The following is a 17,369-nucleotide window of genomic DNA, read 5'->3' on the forward strand; positions in this document are numbered from 1 at the left end:
CACAGAGAAACTCTGCCTTGTAAACCAAAAACAAAACAACAACAAAAATTATATAGACTTGAAATGTCCTCGTTGCAAGCAAGGAGTTTCTTTTCTGAAAGACCGGAGTCCCCTCTGAAATGTAAACCTCGGGAAAGAGAGCATTCCTATTTTCCCGGTCACCTGGGGAGCTTAATCCAGGCCCTTCCTCTTTGTCACAGGGATATGAGAGCTTTTGGTTCTTGGGATAAGGACCAGCTCAGATGGACACCTCAGTTACCAGGTGACATCAGGACGGCCCTGGGAGAGCATGGCACAGGTACAGTCTGTCAGAATGCGCCGTTTACCAAAAAGCCCCAGGCCAGAAGAGGGTGTGGTGCCTGGTTGATATAACCCCTCGGGCCAATTCTGGAGGCTCAAAGACGGTGAGAACGAACACGATAGTGATCTCAGGGCCCGAGTTATAGAAGCTCTCGCTCGCTGAGACGAAGAAGAGACTTGTACGACGGCCCCTAGGGACAGGGGGCTCCTAGACTTCTGGCAGTACACCCTATGCCTCACTGGGACCAGGCCCGGGGGGGGGGGGGCGCTGCCGCGCGTGCGCGACTTGGCCTGCGTGCGAGCTCGCGCATGCGCACGACCGCTGGGCCGCCCTGGCTTCCTGCGGTCTGTGTTTCTGCACTCGCTCCCGCAGCTTTGGCTTGCGCGAGCTGCAGTCACGGACCCTGCGGGGCCGAGGTCGGAGCGTCCGGGTCCGCAGCGGACGCACATGGCTGTGCAGGCCGGGGAGGCCTAGGGCCGGGCTCACAGGGGCGACAAGACCCGGGTCCGACGTGGCCTCCAAGGTGAGGCCTGAGAATGCAGATCCCGGACTTGGGAGGAAGGCTGGGTCTGGCTGATTGCTTGCGGGGGTCGGGAGTGGGGGAGGCGGCTGAGTGATCAGCGCCTGCACGAAGCCTGGCTCTCTTCTGTCCTCCGCTTGCGGATCCGGGATGGTCGCAGTGGTCGGGCTGATGGCAGGGTGGCTGCACTACTTTGGGCAGCATTGATTGTCCGAGGACGAGGCGTGAGGGCATAGGAGAGGCTAGCCGCCTGAGCTGCGGAGGTGCTGTCCACACTCCTGCCTTACTCAACACCCCTTCTGTCTTTGCTTTAGGTTCTCACGGTGTCACTCTTGGCGCTCATGGGCACGCATGCTCTGTCTGCTCGGTCCCTGCAGTATCATATAGCCTAGTTCAGGAAAGTTTGTTTTTGCCTCTGTTCTTGAGGGAAGACTGTGGGTCTGCTGTGGTTGGACTTAACCGAGGTTATGCTGAGGATTTTTTTTTTTAGGAGTGATAAGTCCCATGTGAGCGTTCCTTTTGCAGTATTAAAATAGAAGTCACAATATCACTTAATTTAGATAAATACAGCCCCTACCTGTGAGTATTCTTTTTTTTTTGGGGGGGGGAGAAAGGGGATTCAAGACAGGGGTTCTCTGTGTAGCTTTGGAACCTGTCCTGGCACTATAGATCAGGCTGACCTCCAACTCACAGAGATCTGCCTGCTTCAGCCATCCAAATGCTGGGATTAAAGGGATGCACCACTATGCCTGGCTGAGTATTCTTTTGTACCTCTATTAAACAATGAAATTATTTAACTAACGTTTCATGTTAGTTCACCTTACAGTGGCACTCATTCATTCCTCATGCATGGTTACAGTTCTCCAACCCTTTTTGAAAGTCAATGAGACCATCATCCATAATGTTTCCTTCTTGGAATATTCTGGTAGGTTTTTGTATAGGCTATTCCCCCTTGCCATACCCCTCGCAATGGCTTTGTTTTTCCTTCCCTAGACCCGGCTGTAGTACTTCTCCAGACTTTTCCTTCAGCAGCAGAAGATGAATACATCCTCGGTAAGTTTTGTTTTGTTTCTGTTCACATCTCTATTGTCTCATTTGGTCCAGTGCATTCAAAGAGGCAAAAAAGAGTTCAAACTTTAAAAAGGGGGAAATAGATAAAATAGAAATAGGTAAAAGAGTCAGACAGTAGTGAGCAATAGTCAGAGGGGTTTGGAATTTTTTTTGTGTGTGTGTGTGTGCTCATATCTATAGGTAGCATGGTCCTTAAAGTGTTCTTACGAAGGTGTGGCTGTCACCTTGACCTGATTAAGAGGATTTAGAGACCTGAGGTAGATGGGCCTCTGGGAATGCAGGGGGTGGGTACCAGGCTACAGTCATTGACGTACTAAAACTCTTTTTATTGTGGGCAAGAACATTCCCTGGGCATCCTGGGCTGCATAAAATGGAGATGACTTGAATTCTAGCACGTCTTTCTCCATCTCTGTTTCCCGAGTGTGGATTTCATGTAGCTAGCTCCTTCCAGCTCATGTTGCCATGGCTTATTCTCCATGATGGATACAGCCCCAGCTGGTATTCTGTGGTATTCTGTGGTGATTCCCCTAAAGGCTTCACAGCAAGCAGGGAAAAAAACGGTCCATGAAGAGACAAGAATGAAACTCTAAGACTTCTAGAATCTGGCCCAGATCATTTTTCTTTAGCTATATTTAAACTCAGCACAATTTTTGAAAAAAGTATTCAAATAACAGTTAACTCAGTCCCAAGTGCAGAACAGTTTAGGACATGTTTACATTGAGATTCCCTATAAGGTACATTTGGCTTCTTTCACAAGAATGGGTACTATTGCCTCAGAGATAGTGCCCAAGGTTTAGGGTCTAGGGCGCCTGACTGAGGTAAACATAATGCCTGTATGTGTCAGGATTGGCCTGGCTCTAAGATAACATAGAAGTCACTTAGGTTGTTGTACAATACAAATGACATTACTCATAAGAGTGGAGTTTATGGTTTAAAATCAGTGCTCAAGATACAGGGGAAAGCTCTTCCCCTGTAAATTCTGGGAGACACCGGCAGAGCCTGCCTCATCAGACAGTAAAGGGTCACCAGGTGTAAAACTACATCATTTCTAGCATTCCAGGAAGAGTAGCTTTGCACCTCATTCCATTGAATAGGTGAGCTGTGTGCTTAACTTTCCTGTTTTCTCCAGTGCTTATATGTGTGCACAAGGCCTTTTTAGCCTCTATAGTATTCTAACACACACACACACACACACACACACCCTATTGACCCATCCTGTCTCTAGTCTCCTCTGTCAGTTTCTGCCTTGCTGCCCTCTTCCTGAACTTAGAATTTCTTCTACCTTCCCGTTGCTCTTCTTAGCCCTGCTCTAATCTTGCTCTCTTGGCATTAGCCAGTGGTTCACTTGTGGACCAGCCAGCTGCCTGCTGAGCATCTCTGTGGATCATGTCCCTGCAACAACCAACAGGCTATTGCAGCCAAATAAATCAGTCTTTTCAGCCCATCATTGGGCCTTCTCCTTTCTTTTCCTTTCATTGTTCCATTGTCCAACCTACATTTAGTTTTCTCTTGCAGTCTGAGTAATTTTTCTTTGTTTTTGTATCATTGGTTGGTTTGAAAAGGGTCTTGGTGCATAGTTCAGGGTGTCCCTGAGCGCTTGATCTTCCCTCTTCAGCCGAGACCTAAAGGCATAAAGGCATTTGCCACCATCCTTGGCCCTGGTGATAACCTTTCAGTGTCTCAAGAAATGAGGTGACAGACCCACTGGACTTTTTCAGCCATTCTTCCGCTTGGCTAGAGTGACTTACTAATTAGGAGTCATTTACTCACTCGCAAATGCCCATGTACTCTCCTAGATACTGGCATTTTCCAAAGAACAGAGTATTCCTTCCCAGGAGCTCCTTAGGTTCCCAGGAACTCCCTTAGAGGGAGAGTCTCAAATAGAAACACACAGATTGGGAATGTCTGTGGAGGCAAGAATAGAGTAGTGAGTTTATCCTGAATGTGTTCTCAGAGCTGGTCTCTGGGTGCCTTTACTACAAGAAAGGGTCTACTGCTCTAAGACAGATTCCATCAGCTCAGATTTACTGAGCCATAGACCTGTGGTCTTGTTTGGGTTGGTGGTATTTTTGTTGCTGCTTTTTTAAAATTACTTTGTGGGTGTGTACACATCCATGTTGGGTGTGTGGAGGTCAAAGGATGTTTTTATTTATAAGATGATCTGTCATTTCCAATGATTTCACATCTTTCTTCCTCTCCTGAAAACTGGCTTACAGGTCACTGGCTTGAAACATCTTTGTCATATGGTTGGTGTATATCTGTAATAATATACGGTCAGTTAGATGCCACTGGAATCTACTTGACTATGTTGAGAGCTCCCGTAGAGTCCATGCTACCCATTGATGTTCACAGTGCTCCCATAGAGTCCATGGTACCCACTGATGTTCACAGAGCTCACATAGAGTCTGTGGTACCCACTGATGTTCACAGAGCTCCCATAGAGTCTATGGTACCCACTGATGTTCACAGTGTTCCCATAGAGTTCATGGTACCCACTGATGTTCACTGTGCTCCCACAGAGTTCATGGTACCCACTGATGTTCATTGTGCTCCCATAGAGTCCATGGTACCCACTAATGTTCACTGTGTTCCCATAGAGTCCATGGTACCCACTGATGTTCACAGTGTTTCCATAGAGTCCATGGTACCCACTGATGTTCACAGTGTTCCCATTGAGTCCATGGTACCCACTGATGTTCACGGGTAGAGGTGATGCCGTGGCAGGAGGCAGTTGTGGTGCTGATGTGTTTGTGAATGAAACAGTTTAATCAAAAGTTAAACACTGATAGGACGTTTGAGGAGCTGAGGACATGGCTCTGTGGTTAAAGTGCTTGTCCCACAGCTTGTGGACGGGAGTTCAGCTTTCCAGAAACCATACAAATGCCATGTGGGTATGACAGCCTGCCTGTAATAACTAGGGGATCCCAGGAAGACTAGCCATGTCACTAAGTTCTGGGATTGATTGAGAGACTCTGCAGTAGAGAATGCTATGTTAAAGAATCTAGACATCTAGAGTGTAGGTGAGAGACGTGGACTGGTGGTGATAATTTGGGAAATGTTTGTACATGGAGGGCAGTTAAATTATCCATCAATTCAGGCAGGCTCTCCATCAAAGTACTCAGTCCTCTGGGAACCTGGAGGAGAGAAGAACTAGCAGAGGACATATAAAGTGTGGTAAATAAGAATCTGGGAAACAATAGGCTGATGGATGTTTATTCAGGGAGGAATCACACCAGAAACAGATGACTGCTCTAGGTTCCAATCTCAAGGATGCCTCTAGATGCTCTCTGTCTCTGATCTGGAAGTAAGAGAGCGAACTGGGGTCTGGGAACCCAGATCTAGTCCCCCCAGGTCACACTCGCACCTGTCCCCACACCTCAATGGGTGTGGTCAGTGTAACAGGTGCAGGTGTGGCAGATATCTCACTACAGACATGAGGAAGAGTCAGAAGTAAATGGTGGGGAGTGGGGGGGCAATGCTGTTCATGTACTGGAGACAAGATGGAGAGTGTTCCAAAGAGTAGGGTGCACCTAGGATTGCATGAGTGTCCCTCAGGTCTGAGCTCCTTAGTGGTGGGAAATGTTTCTGATGTTATTTGTGTCCCCAACAGCCAGCATTGTTCTTGGCTTTCGGTTCAATGTGAATAAATCTCAAGGCAATTGGCATTTTTTCTGTCTATTTTGCATGCGTGGGTATTATGTGTATCTGTATATGCACAGTTTTGCTTGTGTGTGAGTGAATGTGGAGGCCCAGGGTTGATGCTGGGAACAGGCATTCTCCCTTGTATTTCCATTCATTGAGGAAGGATCTATTAGTCAAATCCAAAGCTCTCTGGTGTGACTAGACTTGCCAGCCAGCTTCCTCTGGAGAGCCTTGTCTTCCAAGATTGGAACTATGGAGAGGCTGCCATGCTCACCTGGCCTTTACATGGGTTTCTAGAAACCCTAACTCTGTTACTAACACATGTACTGCAATTTCTTTAACCACTGAGCCATTTCTCTAGCATACTTTCCTTTCACAGTCTGTAATATAAAAAATATATACAGTGTTTGTGGTTAACAACACCAGCGGGCTTGGCAAGAGCTTGTCTTCAGTTGCCTGTTCCTTGTGAGCATGTTCTGAGCATGTTGTTGCAGGACCCACTGTCATTCAAGGATGTGGCTGTGGCCTTCACCCAGGAGGAGTGGCTGCAGCTGGGCTCTGAGGAGAAGATAACATACAGGGATGTGATGCTGGAGAACTACAGCAACCTCATCTCCGTGGGTGAGGACCAGTTGCCTTCTCAGCTGCTCAGATGTGGGGATGCCTTTAAAGTCATTAAAGCGTAGCTGGCTTTACTTTTGAATTCTGTGGGATGGGTTGTGAGTGGTTTGTTCTGCTTGACCTCTCTGTGAAAATAAAGCACTAGGGCTCTTGTGCTATACAGCTGGTACAGTGGTACCTGCCCCACACGATAGAAACCCTGAAGCCATGCTGCAGGCTCAAGTTGCTTTTCATTTCTCATTAACAGGGTATCATATTATCAAACCGGATGTTATCATCAAGTTGGAACAAGGAGAAGAGCCATGGATAGTAGAAGGAGCATTCTCACCTCAGAGCTATCCAGGTGTGTAGTAGAGGCAGAGAGGCCAAGAGGAGATGGTAACTGGGGAGTTCCTCCTGGGAACATTCTGATCACCCCAAGCTTTAGAAGTTACGAAGGTAGTTTAGTCACTCCTAAAGCTTTCTTCCTTCCCCATGAAAACATGGTTATAATGTCTCCCTGGCGACCACTGTCCAGAATCAAAGTTTCCTAGCTGGCTGTGAGGGGTGCTCGTCTTTAACCCCAACACTTGGAAAGCAGATGCAGGTATATTTTTGTGAGTTCTAGGCCAGCATGGTCAACAGTGAGCTCCAGGACAGCTAGGACTCCACAGATGAAATCAGTTCCTTTTTTTCTCTAAACCTTGTGACTTCCATGTTGAGTCACCCATATCCACTATCCTTTTACTAGGTGTTCATAGTGTATTGTCAGTGAACGACCTTCTTCAGCTCTTAGGTCGTTAAGCCTTGGTTTTGTCTTCATTCTCTCTTACTAAAATGCTTTGGGCTCTGTATTAGTCACTTTCCTGGGGCTGTGACAAAATCCTCACAAAACGAACTTGAGGAAGAAGGGGTTTATTTTGGCTCCCAGCTCCAGGGTATGTACAGCCCATCGCAGCTCAGAAGGCACGGCAACAGGACTTTGAGGCAGCTGCTCACACTGTGTTCACTGCATGGCAGTCAGGAAGCAGGGAGTGATGCTTGCTGGTGCGCAGCTCGCTTTGTCATTTTTATTCAGTCCAGAATCGTAGCCCAGGGACTGGTACTCCAAATAGTGAGTGGTTCTTTCCCGTCAAGGAACCTCATTGGGATGACCCCACCAGGTGCCTGGAGGCCTGACTCCTAGTGATTGACAATATTAGCTATCACAGGCTTTTTAAAAACCTTTATTTTTATCTTAAATGTATGTTTTGCCTATGTGTGTATCTGTGCACTGTATGCATGAAGTATCTGTGGAGGACAAAAGAGGAGTTACAGGTGGCTGTGAGTAGCTATCTGGGTGTTAGAAATCAAATCCAGGTCCTCTGGAAGAGCAACCAATTGTTCTTAACTGATAAGCCATCTGTCCAGGCTCTTTAACTCATGCACCTGAGGTCACTGGGCAACTTTGTATAGTGATCCTTTCTATCTTCATGTGAGATTTAGAGATTTAACTTAGGTTGCTAGGTTTTTTCAGAAAGCTTCTTTCCCCAGGGAGCCACCTGTAGTTGTTTTTTTTTTGTTTTGCTTTGTTTTGTTTTTTATTTGTGTGTGTGTGTGTGTGTGTGTGTGTGTGTGTGTGTGTTTACTCTTTGTTCTTTGGGGGCCCACTATCCAGCTCCCAAATAAATACACTGAGACTGTTCTTACTTATGAATGCCTAGTTGCCTAGTCTTAGCATGGCTTGTTGCTAGCCAGCTTTTCTTTCCTTTCTTTCTGTCTTTCTTTTCTTTTCTTTTTTTTTTTTTTAACAGATCTTGCCTCAAGTTTATTTGTAAAAACAGCATAGGGTCAACTGCAGAGTGTGTAGATGTGTCACACCAGTCCATCTGTCTTCACAGTGGCAGAAAACTTTTCTATGGGGCCTTGGCACCTTTGGGAGCCTGTGCTGGAACTGCAGCCTGGGTCTTAGCTGGAGCCGAGGCCTCTGCCTTGGTTTAAAACCTTGGGCTTTGGTTGACAGAGCCTACGACCCTTGGCCATATAGCTTCTAATTTTCTTTTCAAGCTTGGGGTTAGCGATGAAAGCAAGACGGCTGAGTTTGCAGCCGGGACCCTTTGGCATCTTGGGTTTTACCACCTTGGGCTTCACAAGAGCCTTGATGGCCTCTGCGCATGCACTCATTGCCTTCGCGTTGTTTGCCTGCATCTTCTTCAGGCTTTTCTTGTTGTGTTTCTTGGCAAAGCGCATGTTCCTCAGGAACTTGGGGTCAACCCCCTTAAGAGATTTGTATCTTTGCGATCGGGGTTTCTTGATGCCATTTCCGGGACTGGTTGTGTGTAGTGTCGTTCTTGGACTTGGCCATGTCTGAACAGTATCCGGCGGCTCCCGAAGCGCCTGGGACCGGAAGAGAAAGAGAAAGGCCGGAGTCGCTAGCCAGTTATCTCATCTACCCTTTGCCTCTGGGCTTTTACCTTTTTCTATTCTATATTCCTTTCTTTCCTTCTTACTCCATGGCTGGCTGTGTTGCCGGATGGCTGGCCCCTGTTGTCCTTTGTCCTTCTTTTTTCTCAATCCTCCTCTCTTCGGTTTATTCTCTGCCTGGCAGCCCTGCCTGTTTCTCTCTTCTGCCTACCTATTGGCCATTCAGCTCTTTATATTAGACCAGTCAGGTGTTGTGGGCAGGCAAAGTAGCTCAGCTTCACAGAGTTAAACAAATACAACATATAAAGAATGCAACACATCTTTGCATCATTAGACAAATGTTCCACGAATAAATGAATGTGACACTTCTTAAAATAATAATCCACAACACCTACCTCTTTGTTTTCTTTGAGGTCAGATTACAAAATTCCAGTCTGAAACCATTTGACTCTGGCTTCTCTCTGCCTCTCTGAGCATGTCTTCTTGTTCTCTGGAAATCCAGCGCTATGATGTTTAGCTCTTGCAGACCTGGGTCTCTCTCATTGGAAATACTTGTTTTCCCCTTAGCTTTATTCTGGCTCTTTTGTATACCCAGGCCCTTGAATGGTGTTCCATTGTATTGTATACATAAATGACATTTGATTTGTCTTTCCATCTTCCTAAGTATCTAGGAAGGACTTTGTTCTGCCTGTATCCCCTGGCTTCATGATTCCTCAGAGGGCTTCTCCACACTCAGATCTGAGGTTTTTGTTTGCCTGTTTATTTCTCTGCAGCCACACTGTGTTGTAGCTACATGGTACCTGCCCTTTTTTCTCTGATAACAGTGTGCGTTTCTCTCATTCTTGCTGTATGTGAAAATTGATCATGAATTCTTGCAGCTTATGGTGGCTGAGCACTTTTCTTCTCTCTCCTAATTTCTTAGTTACACTCCTTTCATTTCCCACCTTGGCCCTCATAGAGTCTCTAAGAGTATATACCTGTCAGGTAATACAGATCTCCAGAGTGAGTGGGGCTTTTCCTTTAGGTAGTGTTTCATTTCCCTTCTATATAGCTTTAATGTAAGCAAGAAACGTGTCTGGGCTGCTGTTATTCCTGATTGGCTTGGAAGGACTTTTCATCTGAAGTATCCAGTTGATCCTTTACAACGTAAACCTATTCAAGTTCCTCGTCTCCCGAGGCTTAACACCGTAGAGGCTCTGTACTGCCTGTAAGAGTTTCCTGAATCTTCACTAACCACATTTGGTCCATCATCTTAGCATTTTCTCATCATGTATTGTTCATCTCTGCAGCTTTACATTTTGTTAGGATGGGCTGTGCTTCCCCAGGTAGTAAGCTCAAGTTTCCACCCCTGAGAGTTTTTTCCCTCCCGACTCTTAATTATTACTCCAGTATCACCCGTCTCTCTGCAGTAAAAGTAGGCAAGACATCAAGCCGATGTGCCAAGAGTTTGTTGGATATGCAGAAATCCTAGCATAAGGCCGAGGCACTGTGATCTGTGTATTGCACGTCCATCTTATTCAATTAATAGCTTGTTTTTCCTGGGACAGAATCTTTTCAGTTATGACTCATCCTGGCTTTGAGTCATTATTGAGTCCTGGTGGTCCAGTTGAATTTTGACACTGGTGGATTGTGGGAGGCTGTAAGAAGAGTAATATTTATAATGTATGACTTGATATGCATGACATCAAGTGAAATAGGTCTATCCTATAATTTCTAAGATAAGTGAAAACAAAAATCACCATTGGAAGAGTGTAAGGAGTACGGTTTTTCCGCCCGCCGCCTGGTCTTGTCCCGCCGCCGCGCCAGCCCCAAATAACACACAGAGACTCTGTATTAGATATAATGTTATTGGCCTGGTACTTGTTTCTTATCGGCTAGCTCTGTCTTAATTATTAACCCATTTCTATGTATTTCCACGTGTTCTTACCAGCGAGAGGTGGCTAGTGGTTCTGTTCTCTCCAGATTCTCCATCTTGACCCCTACTTCCTATTTCCTCCTTGTCTCCTAGTTCCTCCTATCTTCCTTTCCTATTGGCCAACAGTGCTTTATTCATTAACCAGTATGAGAAATATATACAGAATGACATCTCCCATCAGAAGAGCATGCTGAAGAACTTGCTCTCAAGGTTTGCACACTAAATGAAACTCACATTCAGAATTAGGGAGCTGCAGCAAGTTGTGTAGGAATGGATGTAGTAGTTCTTTTCTGTTGCTGTGATAAAATACCACTGTAGGTGGAGTTTTCTCTGAGACCACAGGCTCCCCAAGTAACCACATAGAGACATAATTATGAATGCTCAGTCAATAGCTTAGGCTTGTTACTAACTAGCTACTAACCACTTAACAACTACTGCTAACAACTTAAATTAACCTATAATTCTTACCTCCATTCTACCATGGGGTGGTACTACTTTTCAGCCCAGCATTTAATCTCCTGTTTTCTGAATGTGGCTGGCAACTCTGCCCTGCTTCATCCCTGAGTTCTTTTTGTCTACAAGTCCTGCCTAACTTGTACCTGCCTAGCTGTTTGCCATTTACCCTTTTATTAAGCCAATCTGAAGGTTCCTTGACAAAGACACATCTTCATGATGTTCAAAAAGATTATTCTAAAACACATGGCTGAGGAAACTTACAAAAGAAAGTTTATGGTTCCAGAAGGATAATAGTCTGTCACTATTGCAGCAGGAGCATGGAGCAGGCAGGTGGGAGCAGCAACAGAGAGCTCACATCTCAGTCCACAGATAGCAAGCAGAAAGAGAACTCAAAATGGCAAGAGTCTTTCGAAACCTGAAAGCTTCTCCTAGTGACACACTTCCTTCAGGAAGGCCACACCTCCTAATGCTCCCCAAACAGCTACCAACTGGGGACCAAGTGTTTAAATGCTCAAGACTTATGGGGGACATCTCATTCAAGCTAACGCAGGACTAAAGACATTACCATTACTGGTAGATTGAAAGTGGGAAAACTAATTGCTCAGGTAATCTTGAATATGTGTTTTGTGCCACATGCTGTTCTGAGCACTTTGACTCCTATAATCCTTCAACAATCCTGTGAGGTAAAGCCCATCATTTCCTGCTGATATGGGGGGACAATGACTATAGAGGCTGTTAAATAGCTCTCCCTGGATAAGTACATCTGTTCATACAGTGTGGATCCAGCTAGAAACAGTAGTACATTTCATGGTCAGAATGAGTATGGTCTTAAATCTCTGCATTGGTAGGATCCTCTAAAAAAGAAAAAAGAAATCAAAGCTTTTAGGGGAGACATCTTTTTCTGTGCTGTGCTGTTTGATATTTCCTGTTTCACATAGGTATTCCGGAACTTGCCTTCCAAGTGAAGCTTAGAGGGAAGACCTGGGTCCAGGATCTAAGCATAAGGAAAATTTAGGTGTAAAACTTATGTAATGCTCACCTTTAATTCCAGCTCTTGGGAGGCAGAGGGAGGCGGTTCTCTGTGAGTTTGAGGCCAGCTGGGTATAAAAAGCGAGTTTCATGACAGCCAGGGCTATACAGAGAAACTATGTTTCAAAAAACAAACAAACAAACAAACAAAACTTGGGTGAAGCTACTGTGTGGAATGCAAAAACCAAAATAGTATGGAAAGTTACAAAGTGGCACAGGTATGTCAGTGTCCTCAGACATGCCTTAGATCCTAACATCTCTCCAATGTGAAGGGAGGGGAGAAAAGTGCCTGTTGGTCACCAAACCTAGTCCTTGTTTCCGTATATCTTGCTGTCTTTGTTGTGCAATGGTGCTCCTAACTGTCCTGAAGGCTCACCCTCTTTGCTGTAATTCCTTTCATCCAACATCCCTTTTTTACCAGTCATTGCTCTGGATCTGTGAACAAAATATTACAAAGTAACCCAGATCATAGATGCTATTTCATGAGTTTTCTTTCCTTCCCCACCGGGGGAGATCTTCCTATGTTACTCCAAAAGAATAAACAGGGTGAGTTCTAGACAGGACTGTGAAGCTAGACTCAAAATGAGAGGCTGTGTATCAATGTCAGACCATGTCTTATGTAGGAAAATGTACAAACATGGGTTCATTTTGCCTTTCCTTAGATGAAATCTGGCAAGCGAATGACCTGATGGAGAAAGTCCGGGGAGATGAAAAGAAGCAATCGAGGTCAGCTATGTTCAGCTACAAAAGCATGGTTGAAAAGACAGGTGATGTTACTGGTAAAGCCATTACCATAGAAACAACACTTGTTCCTTCAAGAAAAGTCATACCTACATGTGACTCCTGTGAGAAGAGCTTGACTTGCGTCTCTGAATTCATTAGTAGTGATGGAAGCTATGCAAAAATGAAGCCCAATATATGTGCTGGATGTGGGAAATCGCTCCTGCACATTAAGCCTGAGAAAACACAGCCAGGAGATGATTCTTATGAATTTAGTCAGATTGAAGATGATTACACTCTAAGTGAAGAAAATATTTATCAGAAAATTCATATTTTGGAGAAGCCCTTTGAATATATTGAGTGCCAGAAATCCTTCCCGAAAAACACAGTTTTTGTTAATCCCATGGAGGAGAAGCCCTACAATTGGAATGAATCTGAAATAGCTTTTCTCCAGATGTCAGACCTCAGTGGCCACCCGAGTTCTCACATGGAGATGAAACCCTATGAGTGCCGTGAATGTGGGAAGTCCTTCTGTAAAAAGTCAAAATTCATTATACATCAGAGGACTCACACTGGAGAGAAACCTTTCAAGTGTAATCAGTGTGGGAAATCCTTCTGCCAGAAGGGAACCCTCACTGTGCATCAGAGGACCCACACAGGGGAGAAGCCCTATGAATGTAATGAGTGTGGGAAAAACTTCTACCAGAAGTTACACCTCATCCAGCACCAGAGGACTCACTCAGGAGAAAAGCCCTATGAATGTAACTACTGTGGGAAGTCCTTTTGCCAGAAGACACACCTCACTCAGCACCAGAGAACACATTCAGGAGAAAGGCCCTATGTTTGTCACGACTGTGGGAAGACTTTCTCTCAGAAGTCAGCCCTTAATGATCACCAGAAAATCCACACAGGTGTCAAACTCTACAAGTGCAGCGAGTGTGGGAAATGCTTCTGCCGAAAGTCAACGCTCACAACCCACATGAGGACGCACACAGGAGAGAAGCCCTACGAGTGTAACGAGTGTGGGAAGTTCTTCTCTCGGTTGTCATACCTCACTGTGCATTACAGAACCCACTCAGGAGAGAAGCCCTACGAGTGTACAGAATGTGGGAAGACCTTCTATCTGAACTCAGCCCTCATGAGACATCAGCGAGTCCACACGGGAGAGAAACCGTATGAGTGTAGTGAGTGCGGGAAACTATTCTCACAGCTGTCATACCTCACGGTGCATCATAGAACTCATTCAGGGGTGAAGCCCTATGAGTGTAGTGAGTGTGGGAAAACCTTCTACCAGAATTCAGCCCTTTGTAGGCACCGGAGAATTCACAGAGGGGAGAAACCGTATGAATGTTACATATGCGGAAAGTTCTTCTCTCAGATGTCATACCTCACTATACATCATAGAATTCATTCAGGAGAGAAGCCCTATGAATGTAGTGAGTGTGGGAAGACCTTCTGCCAGAATTCAGCCCTTAACAGACACCAGCGAACACATACAGGAGAAAAAGCCTATGAATGTTATGAATGTGGAAAGTGCTTTTCTCAGATGTCCTATCTCACTATACATCATAGGATTCATTCAGGAGAGAAGCCCTTTGAGTGTAACGAGTGTGGGAAAGCCTTCTCTCGGATGTCATACCTCACTGTGCATTATAGAACCCACTCAGGAGAGAAGCCCTATGAATGTACTGAATGTGGGAAGAAATTCTACCACAAGTCAGCATTCAATAGTCATCAGAGAATTCATAGAAGAGGGAATGTGAATGTAGTTGATGTGGGAAGGCTCCTTTAAAGGCAGACTTCAGATGACCACCTCAGTTAACTAGACACCTCTGTCTGGAGTGGAGCCATATTGTACAATTGGCCCTCAGGACCCATAGGTTCCATAGCCAAGGATTCAGTATCTCAGTATCTGTATGGGATATGTACGGACTTTTTTCTTGTTATTCCCTAGTAGTACAATATAACAACTCTTTCTGTTGCATTTATATGATATTAAATATAATCTCGAGATGAGTTAAAGCTGAACACAAATAGACCATTTCACCTAGGGAACTAATGAACTGCAGACTTTGGTGTTCAGGTGGTCCTAGAACCACAGTCCCACATACCAAAGGATACTTCAGCGAGCCCACACAAATGAGCAGGACAAGTCCATGTAATGTAGATCCATCGGAAATTCACAGAGTGGAAGCCACAGTTGTGAAAAGACCACATAGCAGACTATACAGGAGTAAGAATGTATAAGCATGTTTCAGCATGACTTCAAACTGCTTATCAGGGAATTGACTCAAGGAATGTGGGAAGCACACTCCTTTGGAAACTGCTAATACTAAAGGATACTGTGTAAAATTGAAAAGATAATCTGCTAGAAATAAGTACACTCTATAAGTATAAGATATAAAATTATAAGCCTAGTTAGCCAAGTTTGCTGCATTAAACTGGTAAACAGTTCCCTAAGAACATAGGACTTGGGGTTTCTTTGTCTTATTTTAGTAACCATCACAGAAATCATATGTTCAGTTTTAATCAAGCTTGGAAAAATGTTGTATCCTTAGTTTGTAACATATGGTAAGATTATCCATCTAAATTCACCATACTACTTTCTTAATACGCACTGTCACTGAGGTAGTATTTGAAAGTTACGAACTATGCTTTTTCTTGTTTCTTGGATTTTAAAATGGTCATTGTCACAGAATTGTATCATCTGTAAGAAGTCTTTTGTTGTTGCTGTTTTCAACTATAGCACAGAAGACAGAAATGTATTGATAAAATAGGAAACTCTGAATAGACCATTTTTAATTAAGCCAGAAGTCTCCAAGGGCAAGAAATAGCTTTAGCATTTACTGTACTCTGTACAACTAAGAACTATACTTTAGAATATTCTCATTTCTATCTGCTGTTTTTTTTAATGTAGATGCTTAGGTGTGTGTAGAGCACAAGGGCTGTGTAGCACTGTCTATGTGCTAGTATTGTGAACGTTCCTTGTTCTATCATCACTAGGTGAGAACACACAAATAAGGGTTGTTACAGGCATCCTCCATTGCCTTCTAGCGCTCCCTCCTTGCTCTTTGCCTGTAGTCTGAAAGATGGGAGATAACTTCTGATTAAGTTTTATTGGTAGTGATAATCCTTTCTTGTAACCTTGGGCTCATATGTAAAGTGTTAGAGGAGTCATCAGAGGTCATTCCTTGAAAGCCTTTCCTTTAAGAAGCTGAACCTTGGTGAACAATCACCTTGTCTCATGTGGTGCCTGACAATGACTGCCAACAATGGATACAGTGTAATCATGGCCATTGCAGAAAGTAGAATAAACTGGGACCTGATGTCACAGAGCCACTAAGCCAGCATGACCTGTAACTACTCCATGTCTGGACTGTGTTTTTTCCTAAGATACTATTTGTTTCAAAGCCAGTTGACTTAGGAATATTCTGCTAGTAACAACAAGACAGTCTACCTGATGTAACATTACACTTTGTAGGAGTTATGCAATTCAGAAGTGGACTTTCACTAAATCATTTATTTTGATGTGTTAATAGAGAGATTTATTATCTGTAAATTTGTATGTAAATAATCTGAGCATTGAAAATGAACTTGAAACAAATGTGTATACTTCCTTGAGCTGTCTTGTCATTGGCCTGTAAAATTATTTCCCTATGTGTTTGTGTGTGCACGTGAGTGTGGAGGCCTGAGGACAACTTCCGGTGTCTCCCTTGTTTGCTGGGACAGGGTGTCACTAACTGGTGGGGAGATTACAAGTAAGCTAGACTGGCCCAGCATGTGTCAGGAGCCACCTGTCTCCATCTCCCATTTCTGCAATTATAAGTGCCCATGGTTACATTTTATACATGGGTTCTGGGGATGCACTTCACCAATGGTCATCCACCGCCATTGCTGGCTTTTTGCACATGGGTTCTGGGAATCAAACTCAGAGCCTCATGACCGTGAGGATGGCACTTTGCCAACTAAGGCCTTGTTTTCTCTTGTTTTGAGATACCAGTGTTGCACTGTAGCCCTGACAGGCCTTAAACTCGGGGTAATCCTCCTGCTCAATCTCCCAAGTGTGGGAGTACAGATGTGAGCCACCATGAGCAGCTCCACTTCTAAAGTTGACTTGGGAAAACAGATACCAGGTCTACTTCCTTTTTCTAATACATTACATGTTGTTTGGGACAACTGAACTTGCACATGGATCATTGCTTACATTTGGAAATATGTGGTGTGAGGTAAGGATCTCATTTTGTTCATTCAGATTATTATCCTGGTAGCTCATCTTTTGAACAATTTACTATACAAAATGCCACATTACTGTGTATAAGACTCATATAGCTCCTATTTTGTTGCTCAGCACTGCCCACTCCCCATATCCTTGAATAATTCTGAGTAGACTACCTAACCAAAAGCTAAAGTCTGGTAGGTGGTTTAGTTTGGTATTGGAACAAAAAGTTGGTAATATATTTGTTGTATGGTGTCTACAGCAAGGTATGGTGGGGTATGCCTATAATTTTTTAGCACTTAGAAGATGGAGGCAGGACAATTAAGAGGTCCAGGAGTAGACAGCCACATACACACATGAAGCTTTCCCATAACTGTATCATAACTTGATGAGACAATGTATATTTGGGTGTGTGTGTTGTGTGTATGCATGTGGAGGTCCAAGGTGAAAACTGGGTGTCTCTCCATCACTATTATTTTCTGAGACAGGGTCTCAC

At 44.4% G+C, this 17,369-nt stretch overlaps 1 protein-coding gene across 1 annotated transcript; it reads left to right on the forward strand.

Annotated features, from left to right (window-relative positions):
- The first annotated feature begins 1,597 nt into the window (after positions 1–1,597).
- Positions 1,598–16,265, forward strand: Znf12 (zinc finger protein 12). Its single transcript, XM_051205154.1, has 4 exons — positions 1,598–1,874; positions 6,029–6,155; positions 6,403–6,498; positions 12,600–16,265. The coding sequence occupies exons 1-4, from the start codon at positions 1,860–1,862 to the stop codon at positions 14,447–14,449; spliced, it is 2,088 nt and encodes a 695-aa protein (XP_051061111.1). The 5' UTR covers positions 1,598–1,859; the 3' UTR covers positions 14,450–16,265.
- The last annotated feature ends 1,104 nt before the right edge of the window (positions 16,266–17,369 follow it).

This window comes from Phodopus roborovskii, unplaced genomic scaffold (genome assembly GCF_943737965.1).
Source record: "Phodopus roborovskii unplaced genomic scaffold, PHOROB, whole genome shotgun sequence".
Lineage (NCBI taxonomy): Eukaryota > Metazoa > Chordata > Mammalia > Rodentia > Cricetidae > Phodopus > Phodopus roborovskii.

Coding starts and splice junctions, on each gene's coding strand:
- Znf12 (XM_051205154.1), top strand. Junction 6,156..6,402: donor CAGCAACCTCATCTCCGTGG/GTGAGGACCAGT, acceptor TCTCATTAACAG/GGTATCATATTATCAAACCG. Junction 6,499..12,599: donor CTCACCTCAGAGCTATCCAG/GTGTGTAGTAGA, acceptor GCCTTTCCTTAG/ATGAAATCTGGCAAGCGAAT.